Source organism: Ochotona princeps, chromosome 7 (assembly GCF_030435755.1).
Source record: "Ochotona princeps isolate mOchPri1 chromosome 7, mOchPri1.hap1, whole genome shotgun sequence".
NCBI classification, from domain to species: Eukaryota; Metazoa; Chordata; class Mammalia; order Lagomorpha; family Ochotonidae; genus Ochotona; species Ochotona princeps.
In genome coordinates, this window is record NC_080838.1 from 66,466,657 (window position 1) to 66,491,147 (window position 24,491).

The window sequence follows — 24,491 nt, forward strand, 5'->3', positions numbered from 1 at the left end:
TGGTGGCAGCGCTGGTTGGCGGCTCCCAAGACCCTTCTGAGTGGTTGCTTGTTCCTATGTGATCAGAGGACGAAGGGCCCAGAGACTGGAGTGTGGATCATCTCAACCTTGCCAGGGAACTAAGACAGCCCAAGGAAATGCATGGCACTGCAGGGGCTCTTCCTCCTCATGCCCTCCAAGCTTTACTCTCGGTTTTCTCTCTGGCTGCTGAGGTGCTTGCAAGCTCAAGTAAGAGATGGCAGCCCAGGGTGGGGAAACATGGGGCAAAGAGGCAGGTGGACCTAAAGTATGGCCTGGGATGCATCTGACAAGTCCAAGGCTCTGGCCACCTCTCCTGGCCCCCACATACCTCGTCCTTCCAGCATGTCTTCCAAAGCTCACAGTGTGGGCTGCAGGAAGCCTTCCAAGATGCTGTCACCTCACAAGATGGTACAAAATCAGTCTTCAGGAGCCGAGTGTCAAAACACAAACAACCCTCACGAGGCCGACAGGTTTCTGCTGTATGACATGTGTGGGTTTTTACTGCCAACAGTGCTGCCACCACCCCGAAGCACCAGGGAATTCCAGAGCCTTGCTGCAGGCTTTGGGGACGGAGCAGGCGGCAGTGCACAGAGACCGCTCTCCCCCCACGCCCTTCTATGTGTAACAGGTGAGGTAGGAGAGGTCGAGAGCCAAAGAAAGACGGCAGCCTCTGCACTCGGTGTGCGACTATCTTTGGAATTCTTCATTAAGGTTTTCACAAAACACAAAGCTGAAATGTCACTGGGTTCCCCACAGGATGGTGTAAGGAAGTGGTTAGCACACACACACACACACACACACACAGAGCTATCTCTGACATCTTTAACAATATAAATAATGGCGGGCCGGATCACGGTCTCCTGCTGGTGTGCATCTTCCTAAGGCTCACTGTGGCAGACCCTGCACACTGTTGTGGGGACTCACTGCCTCCACCACCTACCCCCAGGCCAGGCCAGGCAGGCCACTGTGGGTACATTCCTGAGGGTAGCACACACACACACACACACCCCCTGGGCTGTGTTGCCTCAGCTTGTTCAACACTAAAGGATCAACCCACCCCTCGCCCTGCGTCTCAGCAGAGGAGCTGAGGTCCCAGCGGCATGACCGCCCCCATGAGATCCCGAGAAAGCTTATACCAAAATGTCTTCTCGGATTAAACGGTGCTGAGAGAGGTGCTCTTTTGGTTGGGCATTCTGGAAGAGGCTGCTGGTGGGAAGCCACCACCCGCTGGGGGTGGCTCGTTAGCCAGGTCCGGGGGCAGGGCCAGGGCCCCGGCCTTGGGGATGAAGTCAGAGGGCAGGCTCTCCAGCAGGCACTTGACCTGCTCCTGGCCCAGCTTGATCTTGTCGTCCAGCTTGCGCTGCTCAATGAGTAGCATGGACTTCATCTTCACGAAGTGCTGGTAGTCCTGCAGCTGCTCCTCTGACAGGTAGTTGGCCAGGATGTCCAGCACCACACGTTCCCGGCGGTCCAGGTTCTCCTTGAGCTCCCGCGCATCCTCGTGCTGCCCAGCCAGGATCTTCCTCTTCTGGTGCAGAGAGCTCTGCCAGGGCAAAAGGCACACATCAGCAAGGGGCTGAGTGGAGGAGGGGAGAGTGAAGCCAGCTGCTCCCGGGCAGCGAGGAGTCCCTGCTGCTTCTCTCTTGCCTGCCACTCTAGGGAGACCCACTTCTGAACGTTAGCTGACCGTCCATCCTGAGGTTGCAGTGTATGGTCCTCCAACGTGTACAACCTCGTAGGAGTGTCACAGCTGAGAGAGGTTATGACTTTTGGGGATCAGACTTACCACCGCCTTGAAAAAGATGCTGGTTCTCCGGACTTGTCTGCTGTGGGACCAGGGGCAGCACACGGCACTCATCAGTACCACACTACCAGGGTCTGCTACCGGCAACTCAGGCCTGGATGCTGCCGACAGGCCCACCCTCTCCCCCTCTCGGAGGACACCAGTGACCACTGCCCTGGGCTGCTGCCTGGAGCCTCTGAGCTCATGATGAGAGGAGTTCCATGCCCTAGAGATGGTGACTTGCTACCTCCAAGCTCCTTGTGCTAGGCCACAGGGCTGCAGTGGTGTGTCTCCCTGGGGCTGAAGGAGGGCTCCTCTGGGCCCAGCTCCATGACTCACGAGAGTCCACAGGACTGCAAGCACAGCGGGCAGGCCCTGCTGTCAGGGCACCCAAAGGTGCCCAGCCTCGCATGCAGGGTGCCAGGAGCCTTGAGCTCCTGTCCTGCCCAATGCCCTGTCCCCTGTCCCTCGTCCATCCCATCACCCCATCATGATTGAGAAAGGAAGCAAGAGGAGTGGGAGGGAAGGCATTCTGGCAGCTGTTTCTTCACTCCCTGGCCTCCCTAAGCCTTAGGTGTCAGTGGTACACCTGGGTGTGCAAGATGGCACCTTCTCTACGGCCCTCTCCCCCACCCAGCTTCAAAGAAACCCTCACATTCTACAAAAACAGACCAGCACGTGGAAGGGGAGCCTGTGGGACTGAGCCACAGTCACCTACCCGTTCTTCATTACTGGCATCCTCTCCGAGGCCACTGAGGACGTTCTCGACACGGGCCAGGCGTCCCGAGAGTGACAGTAGCAAGTTCACCACCTTGTCCAGGTCCCCTATGAACATCTTGTACTTGTCGAACTCGTTGGGCTTGCAGAGCTGGCTGATCCACACCTCCACTTCCTCTCCTAAGGCGTTGTTGAGCTTGATGTCCATGAGCAGGCTCCCCTTGGCTTCCTGTAGCGTCTCCAGCTTGTGGGTGAGGCTGCTGATGAGCTCTGCCTGGAATGGCATGAGGAACAGACAGCCAGCGTCAGCCTGCAGCTGGTAGTGGAAGGCTGCACTTCTCCCAGCTGCGGTTTCTCCTTCTCTGAGGCTGGCTTCGCTCCCTGCTCTGTGTGGGCGCCCCCATCCCACGTGAGGGCATCCTCTTCTCTCTGAGCGCCCACACTCTACCTACCACACATTGCCTCACGATGGTTTCCAGTTGTGGCAGGCTGCTGTGGCCAGCCTTGGCTTCTTCCCCTGAGTCTGTTAACTACTCTGCTGCTTTTCTTGCAACACACCACAAGTAAGTGGGTGTAGAGGGCAAATGCCCCTCTTGTTCAGTAAATACAGCAGCCAGCGGTCAGAGGAATGAGGGGACACACTTGGTGGCAGAGGGGACAGTCACTACAGCTGCCACCTGCAGAGCCATCACCCGGTGCCATCCAGCATGCAAGAAATCCCATGCTGTCAACCTCATTGCCATCTGCTGGTAGGAAACACGGCTGTTCCCATGCAGTAGGTGACTCAGGTGCAAGGTGGACTTCCTTGTGGTCCGTGCGTCCCAGGAAGCATTTTTCCTCGCTCATTCCCCAGGAGCAGAGCAGCGTTTGCTGCCAGAGGACTTGTGTACAAGATGCGGCAATACAGGGTCAGGGGACCAGCCACAGAGGGCACAGCCAGAGCTGTGCCTCCTACCATGAGGGGAAAACAAAGAATGAAGTTCCGGGAGGGGAGGGAAGGGGAGAGGGAGTTGCTGTGGTGCGGCTGGGATGGCTTAGCTGAAGACACCTAGCAACCCCAGCACACGGTGGTGTCTACACCTGGGCTGGCTTGGGGATGAACAGACCCAGAGCAAAGTGTCCTTGGTCCCTGGCAGAGAATGCACAGGAAAATCCTCCATGTGTCACTCTTCCTGGCTCCTGGAGAGCTGGGAAGGCTTGGGATGCACATGACAGAAAAAAATGGAAGGTTTCCCCTAAGAACTAACACTGTTGAAACCCACTAGGACTCATGCTCAACAGGAAGCAGGGTTCAGAGTCCTGGCTATCCAGGGCTCGGGACACAGCACGAGGCTGCCCTCTAGGACTGCAGGGACAGGGAAGCAACTGAAACCTTCCCTGAACACAGGCCTGCCCAGAGTTCCTGGGTCTGTGGGAAGACAGTGGCAGGTTCATGGTCACTTTGAAAACGTCTGGCAGGTAACACTCCTCCAGGGGCAGCTCTGCTGAGTGTGAGGCCCCAGCCCCGCGTGCTCTGCTGAGGGTGGCAGAGAGCTAGGGAACACGCGGAGGTGAACGAGGCCTCTGCTCACGACTGTCTGCCCACAGGCAGGCTCCTGACCGCAGCCTGGCCACCTGTCGTCACTGGCCCATCAGCTGCTCACAGCAGCAGTGAAGATTCTGGGAGGTCATGGACTCCCCCATGTGGAAAGATGAAGATAGCAACAGCTCTCCTGCCCTGTCTACCTGCGGGACAGTATCATGTGATGTCACACAGGGACAGGCCCGGTGCGGTCTGGGACAGGACGAGCCCCTGCCCTTCCCGCCCCAAGCAGCTAGTGGCCTCTGCCGACCCCTGGCTCCATCTGATACCTTTTTCTCGTTAACATCCACCTGCTCTTCCGCCTCGGTCACCTCCTCCGGCATGTCTTTGATTTTGTTCAGAAGCTCGGCCTTGGGCGCGGACACGCTGTAGTAGGCAGCGGGGCAGGCGGCTAGCATACTGGCCACCTCCTGGTCATCACTCCTGGGCCAGAGAGAACACACACGTAGCTCAGCTGCCTGCTGTCGGACCAGAGCATCGGCCCGCAGAAGCACAGGTGGGCGATCCGACCGTGGGTAAGTTCAGGTTAGAATGGAGGAGTTGGCGCGGACATCCACGTGTGTCCCCCTACATGGCAGGTAGGGATGGATGGGGACTGGGACGGGCACAGTGGCAGGGTCAGGACTGAGGCCCTGCCAGCCCACCCTGGGCAGCCCTGTGGCCTCTTGCACGTGACTCCTTTTAGGGTGGACAGGAAGGGGGTTAGCAATTGCTCTCCTCACGCAGTGTGGAGCCATCACTAGCCATGACAGCATTTTCAAGGTGCCATGCAAACCCCAGTTTTCTGTTTTTTTTCTTCCTACTCTCCCTTGGTTACCCGTAGTCTTTGACTCTGCTGTGCTGCTGCTTGCACACTTACACCTGCTCCTCCTCGAGTGAGACCAGCATACCCAACACAGCCCAGGAACTCTCAGGTTTGTCGGTCCACAGCAACTAGTGGCAGATGCGGAATCATCCATTTTTACAAAAAAGGATTCGAGACTGCAGGGAAGAACTGGACGTGGGGAAACCTGGTGTCCGGCATGCTTGGCCTCAACCGAGCTGTCTCTTGGCCTGCGGCTTGGGATCCGGCATGCTTGGCCTCAACCGAGCTGTCTCTTGGCCTGCGGCTTGGGTCCCACCCACTGAATAAATGACACTCCACCAGCAAATGGGGACTCTTAACCACTAAACCTTATTACTTAGCATCCAGCCCACCTTCTTCCTGTGGAATTAAGAACCACAGAAACTCATGAGAGGGAATGGCTCTCCCTCTAAGCAACATAACTTTATTTAATCCAGCCAAGTTAGACAGGAAAGGGTGGCTGGTGTCGTGGTGAGGAAGGTTAAGTCACCCTCTGCAATGCAGGCGTCCCATTCGAGAGCCAGCTCAAGTCCTGGCTGCTTACTCATGCTCCTGGGAGAGCAGCGGGAGATGGTTCACATCCTTGGGTTGCTGCACCCATATGGATAAGAACCCTAACGTTGCCCAGCCCCAGACCCGGCTGTCGTGCCCATTTCCAGTAGTGAACCAATGGATTGCCTTCTCCATGTCTCTTCTTTCTGTAGGTCTGTCTTTCAGATCCTTCCCCCTCTCCCGCCCCTGACATATCCACTGCAGTCCAAGCAGGCTGGCATCAAACAGCTACTGGGGCTGAGCCAGTAGCCAGCCCCCATGCTAGGACAATGCTTCTGTCCACCAGCAGATGGCGCACACATCCCTTGGAAATCCTTGGAATGGACTAGCCAGGCTAACGGACCACACCCCATCTGGACCGACTGGGCAAACTCTCCAGCACCATGCCATGAAGTAGTTTTCTAGCGATGCATTTTACTTATTTACTTTTAAAGGCTTCATTCATCTAAAAGGCAGAGTGACAGATCTGCCATCTGCTGCTTCACTCCCCAAATAGCCTCAACAAGCAGAAGTCAGAAACTCCATCCAGGCATCCCATGTGATACAGGCCCAAGTACCCGGGCCATCATCCGCCGCCTTTCCAGGGGAGTTTGCAGGGAACTGGATCAGAAGAGCAGCTGCGCCCTGAACTGGTGCTCTGGGGATGGGGATGCTGGCACCGCATGCAATGACTTAACCCCACTGCATCACAACACCCATCTAGGGTTGGTCTGTGGAGGGCATGTGGTCAGAGTACCTAACAACCACACCACGGACACCCGTAAGGAACTGCCTGGCACAACCCCCAACTCCTCTTTGGGACCACTGCAGGACTCAGTAGGCTGACAGCTTTGCAGACTGCAGGAACTCAGTGAACGACTGCTAAACTAAACATACGGCTCAGGGGGCCAGGGCCCCGACAGGGAGAGCCTCTGCTGGTAGCGTCAACTGCTTCTCCAGTGATGGGCACGCTCTGGTCCTCCTGCTCCCCTGTGGGTAACTGAGCCACAGCCACTTGGAAATTGCTAAACCACACCCCAGATTCAGAAGATGTGCTCAGTGCTCATCCGGAAGCTGTCTGTCCATTCCCAGGGTTTTCACTGAAAATTCAAAAGGAAAACATCAAAGCTCAAATTCTTCCCACGGCAGTCCTTTAAAGAAATGAAACACACAAGAAAGCAGAGGGTGACTTCAAAAAGCCTTCAGGGAGGAGGAGAAAAAAAAGCGGGTGGGAAATTCCAGCATGGCTTTTCCATACTATGCGTGTGTGAGAACTTTGGGAAGAGGCCTTGTACTGTGACAGACCAAGAGCGACAGGAAGCGAGGGAGCTAGCATGCTCGGGCTGTGCAGCTGGGCACTGGGTCCCGTGCTGCAGGACGGGCCTGTCGGGGCCGAGGCTCCGGGGCTCTCCACAGACTGTTCCTAACGTCCAGCCTTTGAGCCGAGCCCCCCTTCCTGCCTCACAGGTGTGCTAAGGAAGCCCACCAGCATGTCCTTTTCCACACAGTCTGCACCTGCCAGGGCCTCGGGGAGGCCTTGGCTGGGTGGGGTTCTACTTGTTCCTTATTGAGCTCTGGGTGCCCCTCAATAGGGGCTGCAGGGATGGGGCTCTAAGGGCATGACTGCTGAGCGAGGGGTACTGGGTAACTGCCAAGGCAGTAACAGGTGCAGTCTTGGGCTGGGTGTCGGACCCTGTGACATCACTCATGTGACATCATGGCCTCGGCAGCCAGCACAGAAAGGTCTGGTGAGCATCAGGCAAGACGATACATTCGTGAAGTAAAAAACACAACGCTTGCCACCCCCCAACATGAACCACATGATCACGGCCACCCTTGGTCCTTGGCTGCTCCATTGTTGGGTATTTGCCCCTCATCTGGCTCCCCAGCCATCCCTGAACCCTGAGCCAGAGTGCCACTCTGGGGTTGGGATGCACACCATGGGTCGGGGGGCCCAGCCTTTTCACTGGCTCACGGACGGGGCATGGGAATGAGGCTGGGGGCTCACCTCCTGTCTTCAGGGCCCAGGCAGCTGTGGGTCCTGGATGCAACCCTGGCCCTTGCACTGCTGTCCTTCGGCGAGTGAGCTCGTCGGGGAAAGAGGCCTGCCATGAGGTCCATGGTGGTCTTCATGCGGGAGTCTGGGTCCAAAATATCCGCCAACGATCTGTCCTGGTGAACGATTTCCTTGGCCAGAGCCTCTGTTCGGATATCTTCCGAGGTCTTCTGGGGCTCAGCACCCACTTGTGCTGCTGGAGCCTGGGTTCCGCTGGCTGCCTCGAGGGGGAGGCCTGGAGCCCAGGGTGGAGGCGGCTGCCCAGGGCCTGGCTGTTGGCCACCCACAGTGGAGGGCGGCCCCGAGTCCCTGGCAGGGACAGAGTAGGGTCTGCAGTCCAGTCGCTGACTCTCGGCAAGACGGGTCGCACCGAGCACGTGCCGTTCCCTTGCTGCTGTCACCTTGGACAGTTTTCTGGAGCTGGCGGGACACAGGTGAGAAGCAGGTGAGAGGTGAGGACAGTAGGGAGAGAAGGCAGGTGCGGATGCCAGCAGGAGGTAGGAGTGACCCTCCCAAAGCCAGCAGCTGCTCTTGGGAGGCCGTCCTCTCCCTGGGCAGCACCGAGTAGGGGCTTGGTGCAGTGGGCACTGTGGGGAGCTTTCTGAACCGTCTGGGTAGAAAGAGGGCAGAGGTGATGGTTGCTAAATGTTGGCAAGAAGTTAATCTTAACGGTGGAGGCAGGCGATGCTTCTTACATGCCGGGCGAGCTCAGCTGTCCTAGGGACCCATCTGGGCAGTGCTTCCGCCCCAGTCCTCTGGCTTCCCTAACACTGCCAGACTCTCACACTACTCTATTCCTCCCTACAGACGCTGGCCATTCCCAGCCCAGCCTGTTCCGACAGCACAGTTGCCTCCGGGCTGCACACTTGTGTGCACGTGTGCATACGTACGACTAACATGAGCGGTATCCGGGTACGTAAGCCTTAATTTGGGGGCTCAGTGGCAGGAAGCCCACACCACATTCAGATGGAAGCCGCATTTTCCAAGATCAGCTCCATCTACAACAAGACGGTCTTTTTTGTCTTCCCTCTGCCCCCTTCCTTTGTCTTGCTTCTTCACTCGGGGCTCAGCAAGAGGGATGGTCCTTTCTCTCCCCTCGCCCTCTCACCTTCAGGGACAGGAAATGAGTCTGGGGGATTTGGGCTGCCACTCTCACTGCCCTGGCTCCCAATAAGCACAGAGGTGAGGCCTGCTCCAGGAGAACAGAGGAGGTAGTTCTAGCATCTTAGGAGCTGAGTGTGTATTCTAAGAAAAAGATATTTAGAAAAACACACACAAGGCCTCTTGGAGCCTGTGGGCTCCTCTTGACTAGGGCTGTGGCTGGAACGCACCCCCTGTCCACACTTAGTTGCAGCCGAACCACACTGGGGGGCATCAGGAGGGTGCATAGCATCAGCTGGCGTGCCAGAGATGGGTCCCTAGGAGGTGAGTGGGTGGTGCCCTCATGCCTGCACCTTGGTGGGAAGACCAGCTGTGGCCAGCGGCTCGAGGCACACATGCAGGTGCCCCGTCTCTTGCCATGGGTTCCCCACCACCACCTCCAGAGCATGAGCCGCCCCTTTGCAGCTCTGGGGTCCTGAGCCCAAAGACGCCTGTTTATGGAGACGCCCTGGCCTGTGGCAGCATCAGCAGCCACAGCAAGGAACCACGGCTGCGCAGCCAGGCAGCTGCCACTCACCCAGGGTGGGACCCCTCGCTGTTGCCATCCCTGCTTTCCAGGGGCACTGGGGGGGCAGCCTGCGGCGGTGGTGGTGGTGGAGGCGGTAGAGGGAAGTCCTCCATGCTGTCGGCAGGGCGTTCCTGGCTCAGTGGAGGAGGTGGGGGCGGAGGCAGATCTTCAAACATGGGGCTGGATGTGGCCTTGGGGTGCGAGTCCTTTACAAACACGTCATCGCTGTCATTGTCCTGGGGCGGCGGGGATGCCTGCAACGTGGACTCGGAGATCCGCAGCGAGATCCTCCCAGGGAAGCTGGGCACCCCCAGTGGCGAGGATGGCTCGGAAGTGCTGCAGGAGCTCGGGGGAGCTCGCTGCTTCCAACAGGGCTTTGGGTCCACATTCTCAGGGGTGCAGGACCCTCCGGGAAGGCTGTCCTCCAGGCCTGTGGACACCCACCGTCCCCGAGCTGCCAGGGGTCGCTGGGCCTGTGACACCCTCCTCCTTAGGCCCTCTTCCTCCCCGGGCTCTGGGCTGCTGGGTGCAGGGCCCCTGGGGCTCGGAGGCCGGCTCACAGTCTCACCATCACCCCTGAGGGCTGCCGCAGCAGAGGTGCTAACTGGAAAGGGCTGCCGTCCTGCTAGCCCGTCCCTTCCAGCCTGCTGGTCAGGGGCAAGCTGGGAGCAGGAAGCCAAAGGCAGCGGGGCAGGCTGAGGGGAGCCATGTGGCATTGGTGGGTTCTCCCGGGGGTCGAGAAGGGGCCCGGGCACAGCTGTGGATGGTGGCCTGGGGCAGGGCCCTTTGCCACCCTGCCTCTGCTGGTCTCTGGCTGCGGGACATTCACTGGGCCCAATGGAAAGAATGTTGGTTTTGCAGCCTGGATCGGTCCAGCGTGGAGTAAGCTGATGGATGCGTGATGACCTATCTTCTCCACCTCTGCTGGTACAACCGAGTGACCTGGAAAAGCAAAGAGCCGAGAGGGTCAACCTGGCAGCCAGGGTTTGTTACACAGGCAGGCAGCGAAAGGGAGGAAGGACCGAGGTGTGAGAGGCCCACACTGCCTTCTGTGGGGTGCCTGCTCTCAATGCTGGGGCAAACCAAGCAAGCAGCCCCTGGCCCTGGGGAAGAGACCCAGCCTTCCGCTGCCCATTGGCTGGTTCTGTTGGGAAAATGTGTGTACCTGATGCTGGGGTCTTACCCACAGCTTTCTCCCACATCCTACAGCTGACGGCAGCTGGGCAGGAGAGAGACCTGGGCTGTTTGGTCACTCCCTCCCTGGGCACTTGAGGGCTGGGCCTCTTGTGTTTTCAGTTCATTGACATGAAAACTAAGAGGGAGTCTCAGAAGGAGCTGGTCAGCAGTAAGTTCCCCCTGGAGAAGAGGAGGAGAGGGACAAGCCAAAAAGGACATGTAGCTCCCAGAGGGCGGGTCAGCCTGCAAGGAAAACCCGGAGCCGTGCTTGTGTCTGAGCACGGACCGAACGCGGCTGTCCCTGGACACAGGACACAGAGAACAGAGAACAGAGCTCGGCAAGTGGCCCGCGGCACTCCCACCATCTAGGTGAGAGCTGACTTGAGCACACAACCCCTCCATACACACACACACTGCCAATTTCCCAGTCCACCTGGGGCAGGTGGCACTTTTCTTTCCATAGATCTGACTCTCGCAGGCTGCTGTGACTGGTCCCACCTCACAGCCACATTTAGAGTCTTGCCACATGCAAGGAGGATGAGATGGCACCAGGAACGGAAAACCCCGTGCTGACCCAATCGCCTTCTGCCTTGGGAGGAGTGCGCACCGGGCCTGCGTCTGCCTTCCCAACAGATCCCTGTACACTGTCTCCCTACCAACCACCTCTCCTCACGGGTCGGTTCCTAAGGCCCACAGGCTGCCCAGATGCAGCACGTCCTTGGGAGCGGGGTGCTCTCTACTGCCCCGCCTTCCTCGTTTTAGGATCCCCAGCACCTGGCAGGCACAGAGTGCCTAGGCAGCCAAGCACAGAACAGCCCACGTCTCCTGCAAGACAGGAGCTGTTTAAGCTGAGCACCCTCTAGCTGGGAACTAAGTCAACTGGAATCAGGTGTGTAATGACTTAATAAGGGGGAGGTTTACATGGAGCGGCTTTGTGAAGGGGAGGTGAGAGTGGATGGTGGGCTCAGGGGTCAAGGAACCAATTGGGACCCTTGCATCTTTAACTGGGTTGCAGTCCTGGTCCTGCTCTCCATTCCAGCTTCCCGTTCATGTAGCTGCCAGGAGGCAGTGGGTGGTGGCTGGTGCTGGCTCAAGGAGCTGGATCCCTGCCATCCACACAGGAGACCTGAACCCAATCCTAGATTCCTAGCTTTGGCCCAGCTCAGCCCTGGCTTGTTCAGGCATTTGGAGAGTGAAACAGCTAACTGGAAATCTCTTTTTCTCTCTCTCAATCCCTCACCCGACTCTCTGCCTTTCAAATAAAATGAAGTTAATTTAAAAAATGACACTGTAAAAAAAAAATGAGTGTCACTAAGGCACACAGTAAAGTAACAGTACACTTGTCCTTTGAAGATGTGGCCCACTAAATGCTAATGTGATGCTTTTATTTGTGTTTGTCCTTGGTTTGGATGGACCACAAGAAAATTGCTTCTTTTGAGTTAAAAAATAAGTCTGTAAATGGTGACTGCTTTCTGAAACAACAGATTTTTCCTTAGACCCTTTTTATAAGAGGGCATGAGGGGCTCCCCATTGCCCCTCATTTGCACAGTCAACATTTTCATCTTTGTTTAAGGTTTTTTAAAATTGTTGTAAAACAAAACAAAAGCAACAACTGTAAAAATTTCCAGAGCTGGAGGTGTGGTACAGCCAATTCCAGCATTATTATCTCACAGGAGTGCAGGTTAGTCCTGGCTGCTCTGCTTCTGACCCAGCCCCTTGTTAATGTGCTTGGGAAACAGCAGAAGATGTCCAAGCACTTGGGTTCCTGATCCCACCTGGATCGCCCAGATGGATCCTGCAGCCTGGCTTCTACCTGGCCCAAGCCCAGCCACTGCAGCCTTTTGAGGGGAGTGAATCAGCAAATGGAACATCAATTTCTATGTAACTGACTTTCAAATATACACATTTAAAATTTTTTTTCTTAGTCATTTTTTAAAATATACAGCTCAGCAGTGTTTATGTTCATCTTGTGAGTAGGATCTGCAGAACAACTCCACTCTGCTGATCAGAAAATTACACCGAATAAATGACAGCTCCCATGCCCCAGTGCCAGGACGCACCACTCTACTCCTGCTTCTGTGAATTTCAGGACTCAGCGGATTCGTGTAGCTTTTTCCTTTTTGTGCCTGGTTTGTTTCATTTAGGAGGATGTTCTCAAGGTTTAACCGTGTTGTAACTATCATATGACAAGACACCCTTCCACTTGCAAAGAGGCAGAGACGGCAGGGAGGGGGACTTAGAATGAATTCCCATCCTCTGTTTCACTCCGCAAATGCCCACAATGGTGAGGGCTAAGCCAGGACCACATCAGGAGCCAGGATCCCAATTCAGGTCTCAAACACAGTGGGCGGTGGAAGATTTGGGAGCCAGTTAGGAAAGAACCCAATACTTAAGCTCTCTTGGCTGCTACTCAGTTATACGTTAGCAGGGCAATGATCTGCTGCCTCCCCGGGAGTGTACTAGCAGGGAACTGGCTCTAAGTAGAAGGGTTAGGACCTGAACCAGACCTCTGATCTGGTATGGGCTGTAGGAATCCCAAGAAACACCCCAGGCACTGCACAAACGTCCAACACAGCAGTTTTAAATATGCTGAAGCCAACCCTCCCTCCGAGAGCACACACACAGAACACATCAAGAACGATAATCACTGTTAGACAAAGGAGTTTATGAATGACAAAGGAATGAACGCAAAGGCAGTACACGACACTCTCTCGTCATGCCTCACTTCTGGGCACGCAGAAGGAGCGGCTGAGCAGCTCTCACGGGCAAACACACGCACACGTACCTGGACCCAGGACCAGCCAGGGGATGGGGGTCCTTCCCCATACTGAAGCTACCGTCTTCCCCCAGAAGCACATCCTTAAAACAGAAAGAAAGGCACAGCATTATTACCCAGGAACACATGCTTGAACTACCACGGGGTGGAGTCAGGGAGGAGAAGGAACATGTATTGACTATGACCCACCACCAGGCACCAAGGCAGCAGGTGAGTAAACTTCCCCACCAAGGTCGACAGTGGCTGTCTGAGTTAGATAGCCCAGTCTGTCTCATCAGGTGTATCCTCTAACAAGGATGTTTCCTGAACAAAACAAGTCCAAGGGCAATCATCCCGAGTTCAAAACAACTGAGGTTCCTCAAATATGACAGAGGAAGAACAGCGAATGCCAGTCCCCAAGAGTGTGAAAATGCAAGAGGGAAATAGGGGAGATGATAAGAGGGACAGCCTATCGAGTTTGTCAAAAATTTCAAAAGGTTCAAGTTACAATTGGCAAAGACATGCCTTGCTGGACAGCTACTCCCACTGGAGAGCGTGAGCTGGGATGGGGGTAGACCAGACTAGGCAGGGCTACAACACCTGTGTGCCTCATGTGGCCCAGATCAGGGAAAAACCAGGCTGGGCTGATTATTCCTACTAGTGCAATCTACAATTAGAATGGGTGAGGGTTGTTTTGGCTTAGCCACAGCATCAGCTGGCAGAAGCTGGCACTAGGGGCTAGTTCTGTCAAGTTAAACCACAGTGCCTCCAGCTCCCCCTCTGCCTCCACCACAGAACTACACTCGGTTTTTTAAGAAAATATATATTATAGAAAAAAAAAAAGTTAAACCACAGAACCACCTGGAGAATGCATAATCTGGGAGAGGGAGTGACCTGGGAGGGAAATAGTGGGCTCCTCCCTCTTGTGTTACCACCCCCCACGGGAGGGCACGAAAACTAGGACAGGGGCTAGGGTGGCTAGACAGACACCCAACAACATCCGTGAAGGCTGGATAGTTGAGTTGGTTAGATGGAACTAAGCTTTAATACCCAGTGACATGTACGAGAGCATAAGGGGATGTGGGACAGACTGGACTAGTCTGCCACACATACTGGCAAACCAGGGTAGGGGGCGGGCCTGGTGGGGGTTATTGTGGGTCACTCCGACTAGGCTGCAGCTCCCACTGGTTGATGTGAGGGCCGAGTATGTGCTGGGCAGAACCAGGCTGGACTGCAAACACCCACTGGTTCCAGTGGAAGACAGGGATGGAAACAGAACCAACCCAGCAACTGCAATCTCCAGCTGATCGGGGCAATGGACTGTGCCGGGCCCTGTGCTTGCTAGTGCATACAAGAATCTGGTCTGGGAACACCTCAGACAAAGTTTCTTTGGGGATCCCCCCAACTGAGCTTCCGGACTCAGAACCCTAACCATCAAAAGACAGAGGACAAAACAAGTCAATCAACCACCTCAGCTATATGTTGGCAATGAAAATACTGGGCAAACCGAGACTCTAAGATGGACTATGTCAATCAGTGGATTCTCCAACGACCTCATCGTGCTTTGGAGTGGTGCAAGTGGCAGCATTTCAGAACTGTTGAACTATCAAAACCACTTGAGCAAGACCCTCGGAGCATGCTCCACATCTGGGACCTGGGGTGGGTGGGAGACTGGGTGGGGCTTCTCCCTTAAAATCCCCTTTTACATCAGATATATTAAGGAAACAATATGGAACTAATTGTCTTGCCCATCTTCCTGTAGTGCTTGAACCTTTTTACTCTAATTATGTCAAGACTGTGAAAAAAAATAAATTAAAAGAACTTAAAAAAATTTTTGAATAAAAAAAACAATTGGCGAAGACATGAATCTGGCTGGTGATCAGACTGGAGTAAATTCTCTCTACGAAAAATCCATATGTGAGTTAACCAACTCTGGATACTTTTCAGGGCATAGTTTTTGGTTTTTGTTTTAAATAAGGGTAAATCTTGGTGTCCTTAAAAGGGTGCAGGTTGGTGTTTTGGGGTGTTACATTTGGCCCAGGTAATCAGCTCCAGGATGCTGCTAATCAAAGTGTTGATAACACAGCCAACTCTCCATAATTCATTGCCAGGAGACAGGTAGAAAACAGAAATAAATCCACAAACCTGTCCAAACTCTAACCTTAACTTAATAATTTACCATGTACCCTACCCAAAAGCTAACTGGCATCCACACGCAAGACAGAATGAGCTCCTCTGGGCTCCTGACTTCAGCTCGGCTGAGTTCTGCTTGTTGTGGGCGCCTGGAGAGTGAACAAGATGGAAGAGCTCCATCTGACCGTTTGGGAGTCTGGGTAAGCAGTGGGTAGAAGACGGCAGATTCCTGAATATCGTTCGTAACTACAGCAGTCCCCACATGGTCTTCAAGGGGTGCCAACACTGCGCCAGGAACCTCACAACCCACAAATCATGTGCCTGAAATGTAAGGCACTTGATCTTTTTTTCTGTCACTGAATCTCTGTAACAAGGGCAAGGGGGTAATAACCGTGGTTCACAGACGTGAAACTCTTGCCCACCACTAAACAAGAGCAGAAGCTACAGGAGTTGAGATACAATCTCTTTGAGGCATGAGATCTCCCCATGCATTGCAGTGCACTGCCTGGTGGAGGCACAGGGAGCAACCAAACTTGGATACGCTGTGAGGAAAATGAATCCTGTGTGTCCTGACTCACCGCAGCGTCACCCCACAGTGAACACGAATTCCTGCACTCCACAAAACATTATGGTCCTTTGAGAGTCTTTCACCACCACCCCTGCCTCCAGTTCACATGAATGGGCCATTTCACTATCATTAATTGGAAAAGCCCAAGCCCCATTTGAGCAGCTAATGCAATAAAGTCTAAATATATTTTCACATCCTATTACATTACATCCTTTGCACTCCACTGTGAGAAGCAATCTAACTCCCATATTCAGACATTTTGGCCCCTGGAATGCCAAGGCTAAATTGATATATTTGTGTGAATGTGCTTAAAGCAAAGGAAGGTAGATCCACTAATAGGCTATTGAGGAAATTCTCTAAATCTCCTGTCAATCAAATTACCATTGGCATAGAAAGAAAATGCCTTTCAACCTAACAGAAACCCAAGGAGAATTTATCTAAATGCTTGCATTTTCCTATTTGGGTTTGGGCATGCATAATTTTTTTCAAAAATTCATCTCCTTTAACTTTCTGAAGATCCTTTGTGTTCATATATTTCAAAGTTTTTGCACCAAACTAAATCTTTGTTTCATTTTATTCCACAAAACTTTCTGAAGTACCCTTGAATTCACTGCCAAAGATTTGACTTTTCACCAACTGTTACAAAGTGTAAAGCACTTACCACAACTGGAGAAACAGTGGCTAAGGGAGAAATGCCAGGCACGGAATTATACCAATTCGGTAAGTATTAATTTTTGTTAAAATACCTCAGACTGACTCAGAAATACAAAAGTTCTTAGCATGTTTAAAATTGTAAACCTGAAGTTTCCAATCCCCACGGCTTGGGTTCTGAGTTAAGAAAGCCTAATATCCTTGTAACCAAAAAAAAGACAACACTCTATCCAGTGAAAGTAATTACAAATCCATTAAATCTTAGGTGATTTAAATGAAAGTAAAAACAAGCAACAAACATTAAACTGAAGTCAGTTGGTTGGCTGTATTTGCAAATCTAACACATTTACCCCTGGCCTCCCTCCCTGCCTCAATCTCTTTACATTCAAACGAAAGAGTGCGACACAGTGACTCAACAGAGCTCCCCGCTGCTTGGGTAAATTTGGTTCCTTCTCGTGTACTGCTGAAATACTGCCAGATGTGAGGATTCCTTTTATTCTTGTAAAACTCTTGGAACAATGACTGCCCTACAGTAAACATGTGGTTGCTGCTGGCTACTATTACGTTCCATTTTCTGAAAGTTGATTCCCTCATTTTTGCTTAAACTTGAACGGGGTATTTGTTGTAAGTGGCTCAGAACCTCATACAAGCTGCATCCCGTGGAATAAAGCCTATTCCAACATGACAGTTGCATGCACGGTGCAACAGAACTGCCTCTGCCTAGAGTGAGCATTGGTCCCCATCGCACGGCCAGTGTGCCACACAACAGAAAGGAGGGTCCCTAACACTCGGAGAACCAGGAACACCTGTGGCTCAGCCCTGGAAGAAGGAAATTCCACCAAGACTCTCATTTCTCCAACAGGCGTTCTTACTAGATTTACAAGGGGTCTTGAGAAAGTTTGTGAAGGACATGAATTACTTAAATAAACAAATAACCTGAATAAACTTATCTGTTACTGCCCTGACCCTGTGGTTTTCTGAAGTACCACTGTACAATGAAAAGGGCAGACATGTCTGGGTATGTTTCTGATGCTCACCTTCTAGGTTTCCCAAGGACTCACAAAAGTGCATGGGAGCAGGCAAGAGTGTCTAACATCTACTGTCACGCCACGGGATCTTTCCCAGGGATTTAAGGAGAGAACACGGCAGGCTGTGTGTTTTGGAGAGACCCCATCTTGCTGACTGAGCAGGTCTGCAGCTCCACTCACTTCACATGGCAGCCTTCTGCAGTCACTGTATCAGGCTGGATGACGAACTGCCGAACTGCCGTACACAGAGGAACCCAATGCCAGGGGCATCTTGCTTTCGGGGGCAGTAAGGGTCCCCATCAGCTGGCTCTCTTGGCTATCTCTGCAGTCAGGCTGGGTCTGATTGCTGGGTAGCAGAGAGAAGCTCAGGACCACAACCCTGGCTTGAGCTGAGCAGCAATTTGTAGAACTTGTTGGAAGCAAATCACTTGCATTTGTTGAAAAGAATCACTTTCAGTTTGAAATATCTCCCCCTTGGAACTTCATAATGCCTAAATTAAATAAGGCTTAAACATGGTACTATTCACTTTATTAAAGGGGTGCCTAAGTATTGTTCTGTATTCAGTTGCCTTTCTAAGATGTTTTTAATACTATGAAGTGTTGGGCATGGTGTAGTAGCCTCGTGGCTGAAGTCCTTGCCCTGCGCGTACCAGGATCCCATGTGGGTGCCAATTCATGTCCTGGCTGCTCTGCTTCCATCCAGCTCCCTACTTGTGGCCTGGGAAAGCAGTGAAGGATGGCCCAAAGCCTTGGGACCCTGCACCTATGGGAGACCTGGAGGAAGCTCCAGGCTCCTGGCTTCGGATCAGTCCAGCTCCAGCTGTTGTGGCCACTTTGGGAGTGAACCAGTGGATGGATGATCTTTCTGTCTCTCCTTCTCTCTATAAATCTGCCTTTCCAATATAAATAAATCTAATAATAATAATAATAATAAAGTGTTAGGGGCTGGCATTGTGGTGCCTCATCACACCGGCAACACTTAGAGCACAGGTTTGAGTCCCAGCTACTCTGCTTCCAGTCCAACTCCCTGTATGCACCTGGGAAAGTAGTGAAGATGGATGAGGACCCAACTGCAGTTGCTGGCTCACACTTGGCTGTGGGGCCATTCGGGGAATAGACAGAAAACCAATCTCTCTAATGTTCTTTCAGATAAATAAATATGCCTTTAAAACAATATAAAGCACTCATTGGGATTTCGAAGACTCTCTTCACTTCTCTATAGTGTCTAAGTTTTAGCTCTAGTTCCCAACTGGCATGGCCTGAGAAATATTCTGGGGCAGAAGGCAACATTCATGCTCTTCCAACCAATTCCCCAAGACGGTGTAATGTCACCTAATGGGGAGACAGTTTGGCTTCCGTCTCGTGGCAAAACTTCACTTTTCTTTAGGGCAGGGGAGAGAAAAGGAAACATTGCTTGGATTTCTACATAGGAAGTTATGGGCATTCATCAGACTGAAAACACATGCTGGACACAGGGATTTTTGTGGGTGATTTTGACGGTAGGGTAAGTGGTGGGAATGAGATCCATTCTTCGCTCTGGAGAGAGGGAAATGGTTCCAGGAGACTTAGGCAATCGGCTCTACAGATTTCCTTGTGTGGGTTTATACTAAGGAAACACCATTTCAAGCAGCTGAGGAAACTGTAGGGGTGCGTGACTGCTGAATTGGCCTGGTTTCCTTCACACAAGGCCTTCTCCTCTCCCCCAAACCCCCCTAACCTCCTGCAGCATCCTGCCCATCCCCTCCTGCCAGCTTCAAATCCCACCGCCTTATCATAAGCATATCTGATAAAAGCTTCTAACAAACTGCTTCTCCTCCCCTGGCAGGCTGTCTCACCACCTCCCCAGCACGCCCAGCTGCAGTGGAGGGAGCTCACCTGCGGATCCCAGAGAAGCAGGACCCTAGTTGCTCCCTTTGAATTTCCTTCACCCATTAGCCCCACGATTTTCACATGCTGCCTCTGCAGGGGAAATCACAGAACCCGACCAGGGCTAAAGGACGCCCGGAACTGTTCTTGCTCCCTTGTGCTAACACACACCCTACGCTTCTAGAATCTTCACCGGCAGGAAGAGAGCCACCAGGCAGGCTGTGGATGACCTAAGAACTGGGGAAGTCACCAGGCTCCTGGGGGGCACAACACTTCATCGTGATCAGAGTTTGAATTTTTAATCAGAAAATTCTTTGATGTGGGGTTTTGAAGTCTGACGTTCCTGCCTCCGCAGGATGTGCACACGAGGAGCCTGGAGGTTAGGTTTAGATACGGATAACGTGCCTGGCTGCAAGAGGCCGGGTGTACACTTAGAGTGAATGAAGGCCAGGAACTCAACAGCCAGTAACTACCCATGCCAACAGTTCCAGCTATTTTGCAGATCAGAGGGTACAAAGCTGAACTCTTTAAAACAAATTTCTGTGCCAAAAAGAAAAATGAAGATGGGTCGTGGTGGTTAATCCCTCTAACTTTTCCTAACTGGGAAGGAAATCACCTAATGAAACAAATGCAACTTTTCTGGGTTTAAGTGAAAAGGGGAAAGGAGAACTGGCTTCCAGGGCAGTCCTAGGGCAGGACCTGCAGCCGCACATACCTGGCGTTTGTGGTCCCCTGTGGGAGACGACCGGGACCTCATGTGGACCGGGGCGGCCAGGACATCTGAGCGCTCTAGCAGATCCTCAGCTGACACCGACTTTCCAGCCCTGCTGGCCATGGCTCCCCAGGAAGAAGGTCCTCCAGGGGTCTCGTCCAACCACTGGGCGCCCCTCGGTGCACCACGAACTCCACTCAGCAGCTCCCTCGGGGTTGGGGGTTCCACGCGTCGCCGTTCCACGAGGAGGCGACTGCCTGCGAAGGAGCTGCTGCGATCTCGCGGGCCCTGTGGCAGCTCGGAGGCCTCCCTGCGGGGATGCGGGGCGGGTTCCCGCAGCGAGCTCAGGCTGGTGGCCGAGCCCAGCCCCGGGCTGTCGTGCACAGCGGGCCCTGGTGCGAGGTAGACGCTCTGGGCGCGCTCCCGCAGCGGCGTGGGCTCCTGGGGGCCGCCGGTCGCGGCCGAGGAGGGCCTTCGGCCAGTCTTGCGCTGGATGTAATCGGCCAGGGCGCTCTGCTGGAACTGTTTCAGCTCGGGCCCGGACAGGCTGAGCGTCGAGCAGGCCCTGCCGTCGCGCTCAAAGACACGGCGCCGGTCGGCCACGGTGCTCTCGGCGAAGCGCGGCTCCTGCCTGGAAGGGCCCATGGGCGCTGGCTCGGCCTCCTCACAGACGCCCACCTCATTCATCTTCTCTGGCTCCGAGTAGGAGCGCTTCTTTTGCTCGGGGGTGAGGCGCCGGCGGCCCGCTCTCCTTGAGGCTGCAGCAGCGGTGGGCACGGCCCGGGGTGCATCAGCGCCGTCAGCTGGGCTCACGCTGTGGCGTTCGCGTGGCGTGTGCGGGGAGGAGGCGGAAGCAGTGGCGGAGGGCGCCGGCGCCTCGGGGCTCTTCAGGCCCACGTGGGCCGAGGCCGGCCGTGGCCGCCAGGGCCTGGACGCTCCCGGCGCCCCGGGCTCGAGGTCACGGCGCCGGAAGGAAGTGGCTCCCAGAACGCGAGACTGTGCGTCCTTGATGCTGTTGCGGTAGGCGCGGGTGAAAGGGGCATCCAGCGGTGGCGACTCGGGCGTGCTGGGCTGCGCCTCCCGCCAGGAGGCCTCCTCTTCCTCCTCGCTGAAGAGCTGATAGGAGCTCTGGCTGCGGAGCAGTCGGGCGTCCGGCCTAGAGGGTCCTGGTGCTCGCAGCTCAAGCCCTCGGCCACCCGCACTGCCCCTCCTCGGCTGCTGGCTGCCCGGTGGCCAGGAGCCCTCTTCCAGCCTGGGCTCCCCATTCCCGAAACGTAGCTCCCCGTTACGCAGTGCCTCGGCCGACTCGGAGAAGCGGAGATCGGGTTTTGGTTCCTCTGGATCACTCGCAGAAGATCCTGGGACCGTCTTGTTGGGCCGGTAGTGCTGGCCAGAACTGGTCACATTCGGGGTTCTCTGATTGCCCAGCTCTCGCTGCTCGATCTGAGACACTTTTTCCAGCACTGAGCAGTGGGGCCTCCCGTACTGAAGGCCCTGCAAAGCCGAGGCGCTGCTGGAGCTGAGCCGCCTGCGGCCCAGGCCAAAAGCTTCCTGGTGCGGTGGACTCGGCAGGTCTTCCAGTGTGAGGTCTGAACTGTGGAAGGAGGAGGAGGCGCTGGTTCTCCCCTCGGGTCGTGGGTAGCACACCGACCTGTCCAGGGGGCCCCTGTGCTCAGGAAGGGCCCTCTTTCCAGAGTCTTCCAGCAGGGCATTGCCACCACAGGTGAGCCTGCCCCCCTGGGTACCTCCCTGGGCTCCCCCTGCGAGATCCAGGCTGCTTTGCTTTCTGAGACTGTCAGGAATGTTCTGGAGAGATGAGAAGGCTGACTTGGTTTTGCCAAAGTTGGTCGTCAGGCCCTGGCCTAGGTTTTCTCTGTCTGGCCTGCGCCGGAAGTTGGCATTGTGATCCTCCTGGAAGTCACCTTCCCAGGGCTCTGAGGGTCTGGACGGTGGCCTGTCCTCACCCACCGGCTGTACTGGAGCCACAGGGCACTGGAGGCTGTGGGGATTAGAACACGGCGGGTAGCCGTGGGGACCCTTTCTCTCGCTGTTGCCTTGGTAAGGGGCGATATGTCTCTTCCAGGAGGTGTCCTCGGTGTTTTCAGGCACTGAAGAGAAATGGACTCTGTAGGGGACACCTTTGGCTGTGGTTTCAGATTTCCTCTCCATGGAAGAGGGCAGATCATGTTCGGTGGCCTGGTAGAAGGTCACTGCGGCCCTGTTGGCCCCGTTTTGGTTCCCGTTCTCATCAAAGGAGGCCACCCTGCCGCCCCCACCCTGGGACGCTGTGTGTGCTGTCTCCTTGGCCAGCACAGGGTAGAGCATGCCGTTGCTGCTGGCGGGAGGCTGGGGCACCTGAGCGAAGTGTGGCTCCAAGGAAGGTACCGGGTAGATGCCACTGGGTAGCAGTGGCTGGCCGGGCTGCGCCTTCTGACCATAATGGTGCCTGGGCACCGCGGGGGGACTGTCCTCGGGACTTTTCTCCAGCACTGTGTGCAGCTGGTCCTCTCCTAATGCCTCCTTCAGGGAGCCCAAGCCGGGCTGAGGCCGGCAGAAACGCTTCTGCTCAAGGCTGGACCAGGAGCCTGGCCGCTCGCGCTGCCGAAAGGCCGCATAGCTGTCACTCCGAGTGGGCGGCAGGGGTGCCCCTGTTTTCAGAGGCAGGTTGTCCACGGAGGCAGCAGTCTCCAAGGAGCTGGGACACTGCTGGCTCCAGGATGGAAGAGGCGCTCCCTTGCCCCGAGGAGCACTGTGCCATTTCTCATAGCCCTGGCTATCCACAGTCTGCCGACCCGGGTGCAGCAGGGCCGAAGAGTTCACCTCGTACTCGGCGGAGACTCCCCGCCGGGTGTCATAGACGGTCTTGACGTAGCGAATGTCTGCCTGCTTCATCCCTTCCAGCAGGCCAGCTCGTGCAGAGGTCATGTCCATGGAGCTGGAACGCTCTCGGCCAGAGATGCCAGGGGGCGGGTACTCCAGGATGCTGGAGCTGGTGGAGAAGGAGCTGTAAGCAGAGTCTCTCTTGCTGTGCAGGTGGCCAAGCTGGTCAATGCTGCTGGTGGACTTGGCCGGGGAGAGGAGATGGCAGGCCGGGTAGCCGGCACTAGGCTCCAGGCTCTCCATGCTGCCCTGGGAGCTGCAATGGTCAGGGCTCCGCCTCAGATATGCATGCTCGTAGGTGGAGAGGTCGCTTGTCGAGGAGCTGGAAGAAAGCAAGACCAGGCAGTCAGCCCCGCTGGAGTGGACTGTGTGAGCAGGCTTCCAGGCACAGGACCAGCTTATAAATGCACTCTCAGAATGATGTTTGGGTTTGGGAAGGGTGGGTAAAAAGGGCCATATTTGGGCCTTGCTCAGCTTCCCAGTGTGTCATCGCTAGGAGTAACTTCCTGACACTACAGCCCAAGCGTGCCTCTAATTAATCACCCAGGCCTGCCAAGCAAAGGACCAGGAGCATGGAGGAGGCCATGTGACCACTGGCAGCAGGCATAGCAGTGTGATGCGCTATGCGCTGGACCTGACATTCTGCAGGAATGAGAGTGGTGGGAGAGGGAAGAAAGAGGGGGCAAGGGAAAAGAGTGATGTTTGTGTCAACTGGGCTATCTATGCAGAGGAGGAGAAGGGCTTAGTAAGAGAAGAGGCACGCGATGGACGAGGGAGACTGTGTGTGCATGGATACGTTTTTAGTTAATATCTTTCCTTTTTATGGAATAGAAGGCTACCCTCTGGCAGTCCTCCTGGAATCTCCACTGTACTGGAGACAATTTGTTTGTGGCGAGGAAGCTAAACACAAAGCTGAATGATAGAGAAATGAGATTTAGGACAAGTGAGGCAGGGATGGGGGAAGCCTTGGAAGCAGTCTTAATCAGAGGAGGCTTGTAGGGACCTGGGAATTCATCAACACTGGACAACTTCCCAAAGTCCAAGCCAAGCCTCCTGTCCATGGAGGAGGGTGGGACCTCAGTAACGAGCTCCTCTGAGCAAATTCCAGAACCTGCAGGGGCAGGTGGTACAGCAGGTGGGAGAAAGAATATTCTCAATCCTGGTGTGGTATACTCCAGAAAGGTGCCTCAAAACAAAATTATTTACTGTTAGTTTTTTAACCATTAATCCAAAATATACTTCAGCAAAGAACTCTTAAATCTCAGCATTGGGGACTGGCATTGTAGCACCGTACGTTTAAGCTGCTGCCCATTATGGGCAACAGTTTAAGTTTCAATTGTTCCACTTCCAGCCCATCTTCCTGCTAATGTACCTGGGAAAGAAGAAGAAAATGGCTCAAGTGCTTGGGCCCCTGCTACTCATTAGGGAGACCAGGATGAAGCTCCTGGCTCCTGGCTTCAGCCTGGTCCAGCCCCTTCCATTGGGGAAGTATACTAGCAGATGAAAGATAATCTTTGTC

General features: G+C 54.5%; 1 protein-coding gene across 3 annotated transcripts in view; it reads right to left on the minus strand.

Annotated features, from left to right (window-relative positions):
• Positions 1–1,136: 1,136 nt before the first annotated feature.
• The window catches only part of SHROOM3 (shroom family member 3), a 319,221-nt gene continuing 295,866 nt past the window's right edge, over positions 1,137–24,491 (minus strand). For all 3 annotated transcript variants that reach the window (XM_004596223.2, XM_058667188.1, XM_058667187.1), the window contains 7 exons: positions 20,096–23,294; positions 13,165–13,238; positions 9,213–10,145; positions 7,487–7,954; positions 4,373–4,526; positions 2,523–2,795; positions 1,137–1,564 (listed from right to left, as the gene is read on the minus strand). In XM_004596223.2, coding sequence (XP_004596280.2) covers positions 1,175–1,564; positions 2,523–2,795; positions 4,373–4,526; positions 7,487–7,954; positions 9,213–10,145; positions 13,165–13,238; positions 20,096–23,294 — 5,491 coding nt within the window. In that variant the 3' untranslated portion in view covers positions 1,137–1,174. The remainder of the gene's footprint in view (positions 1,565–2,522; positions 2,796–4,372; positions 4,527–7,486; positions 7,955–9,212; positions 10,146–13,164; positions 13,239–20,095; positions 23,295–24,491) is intronic.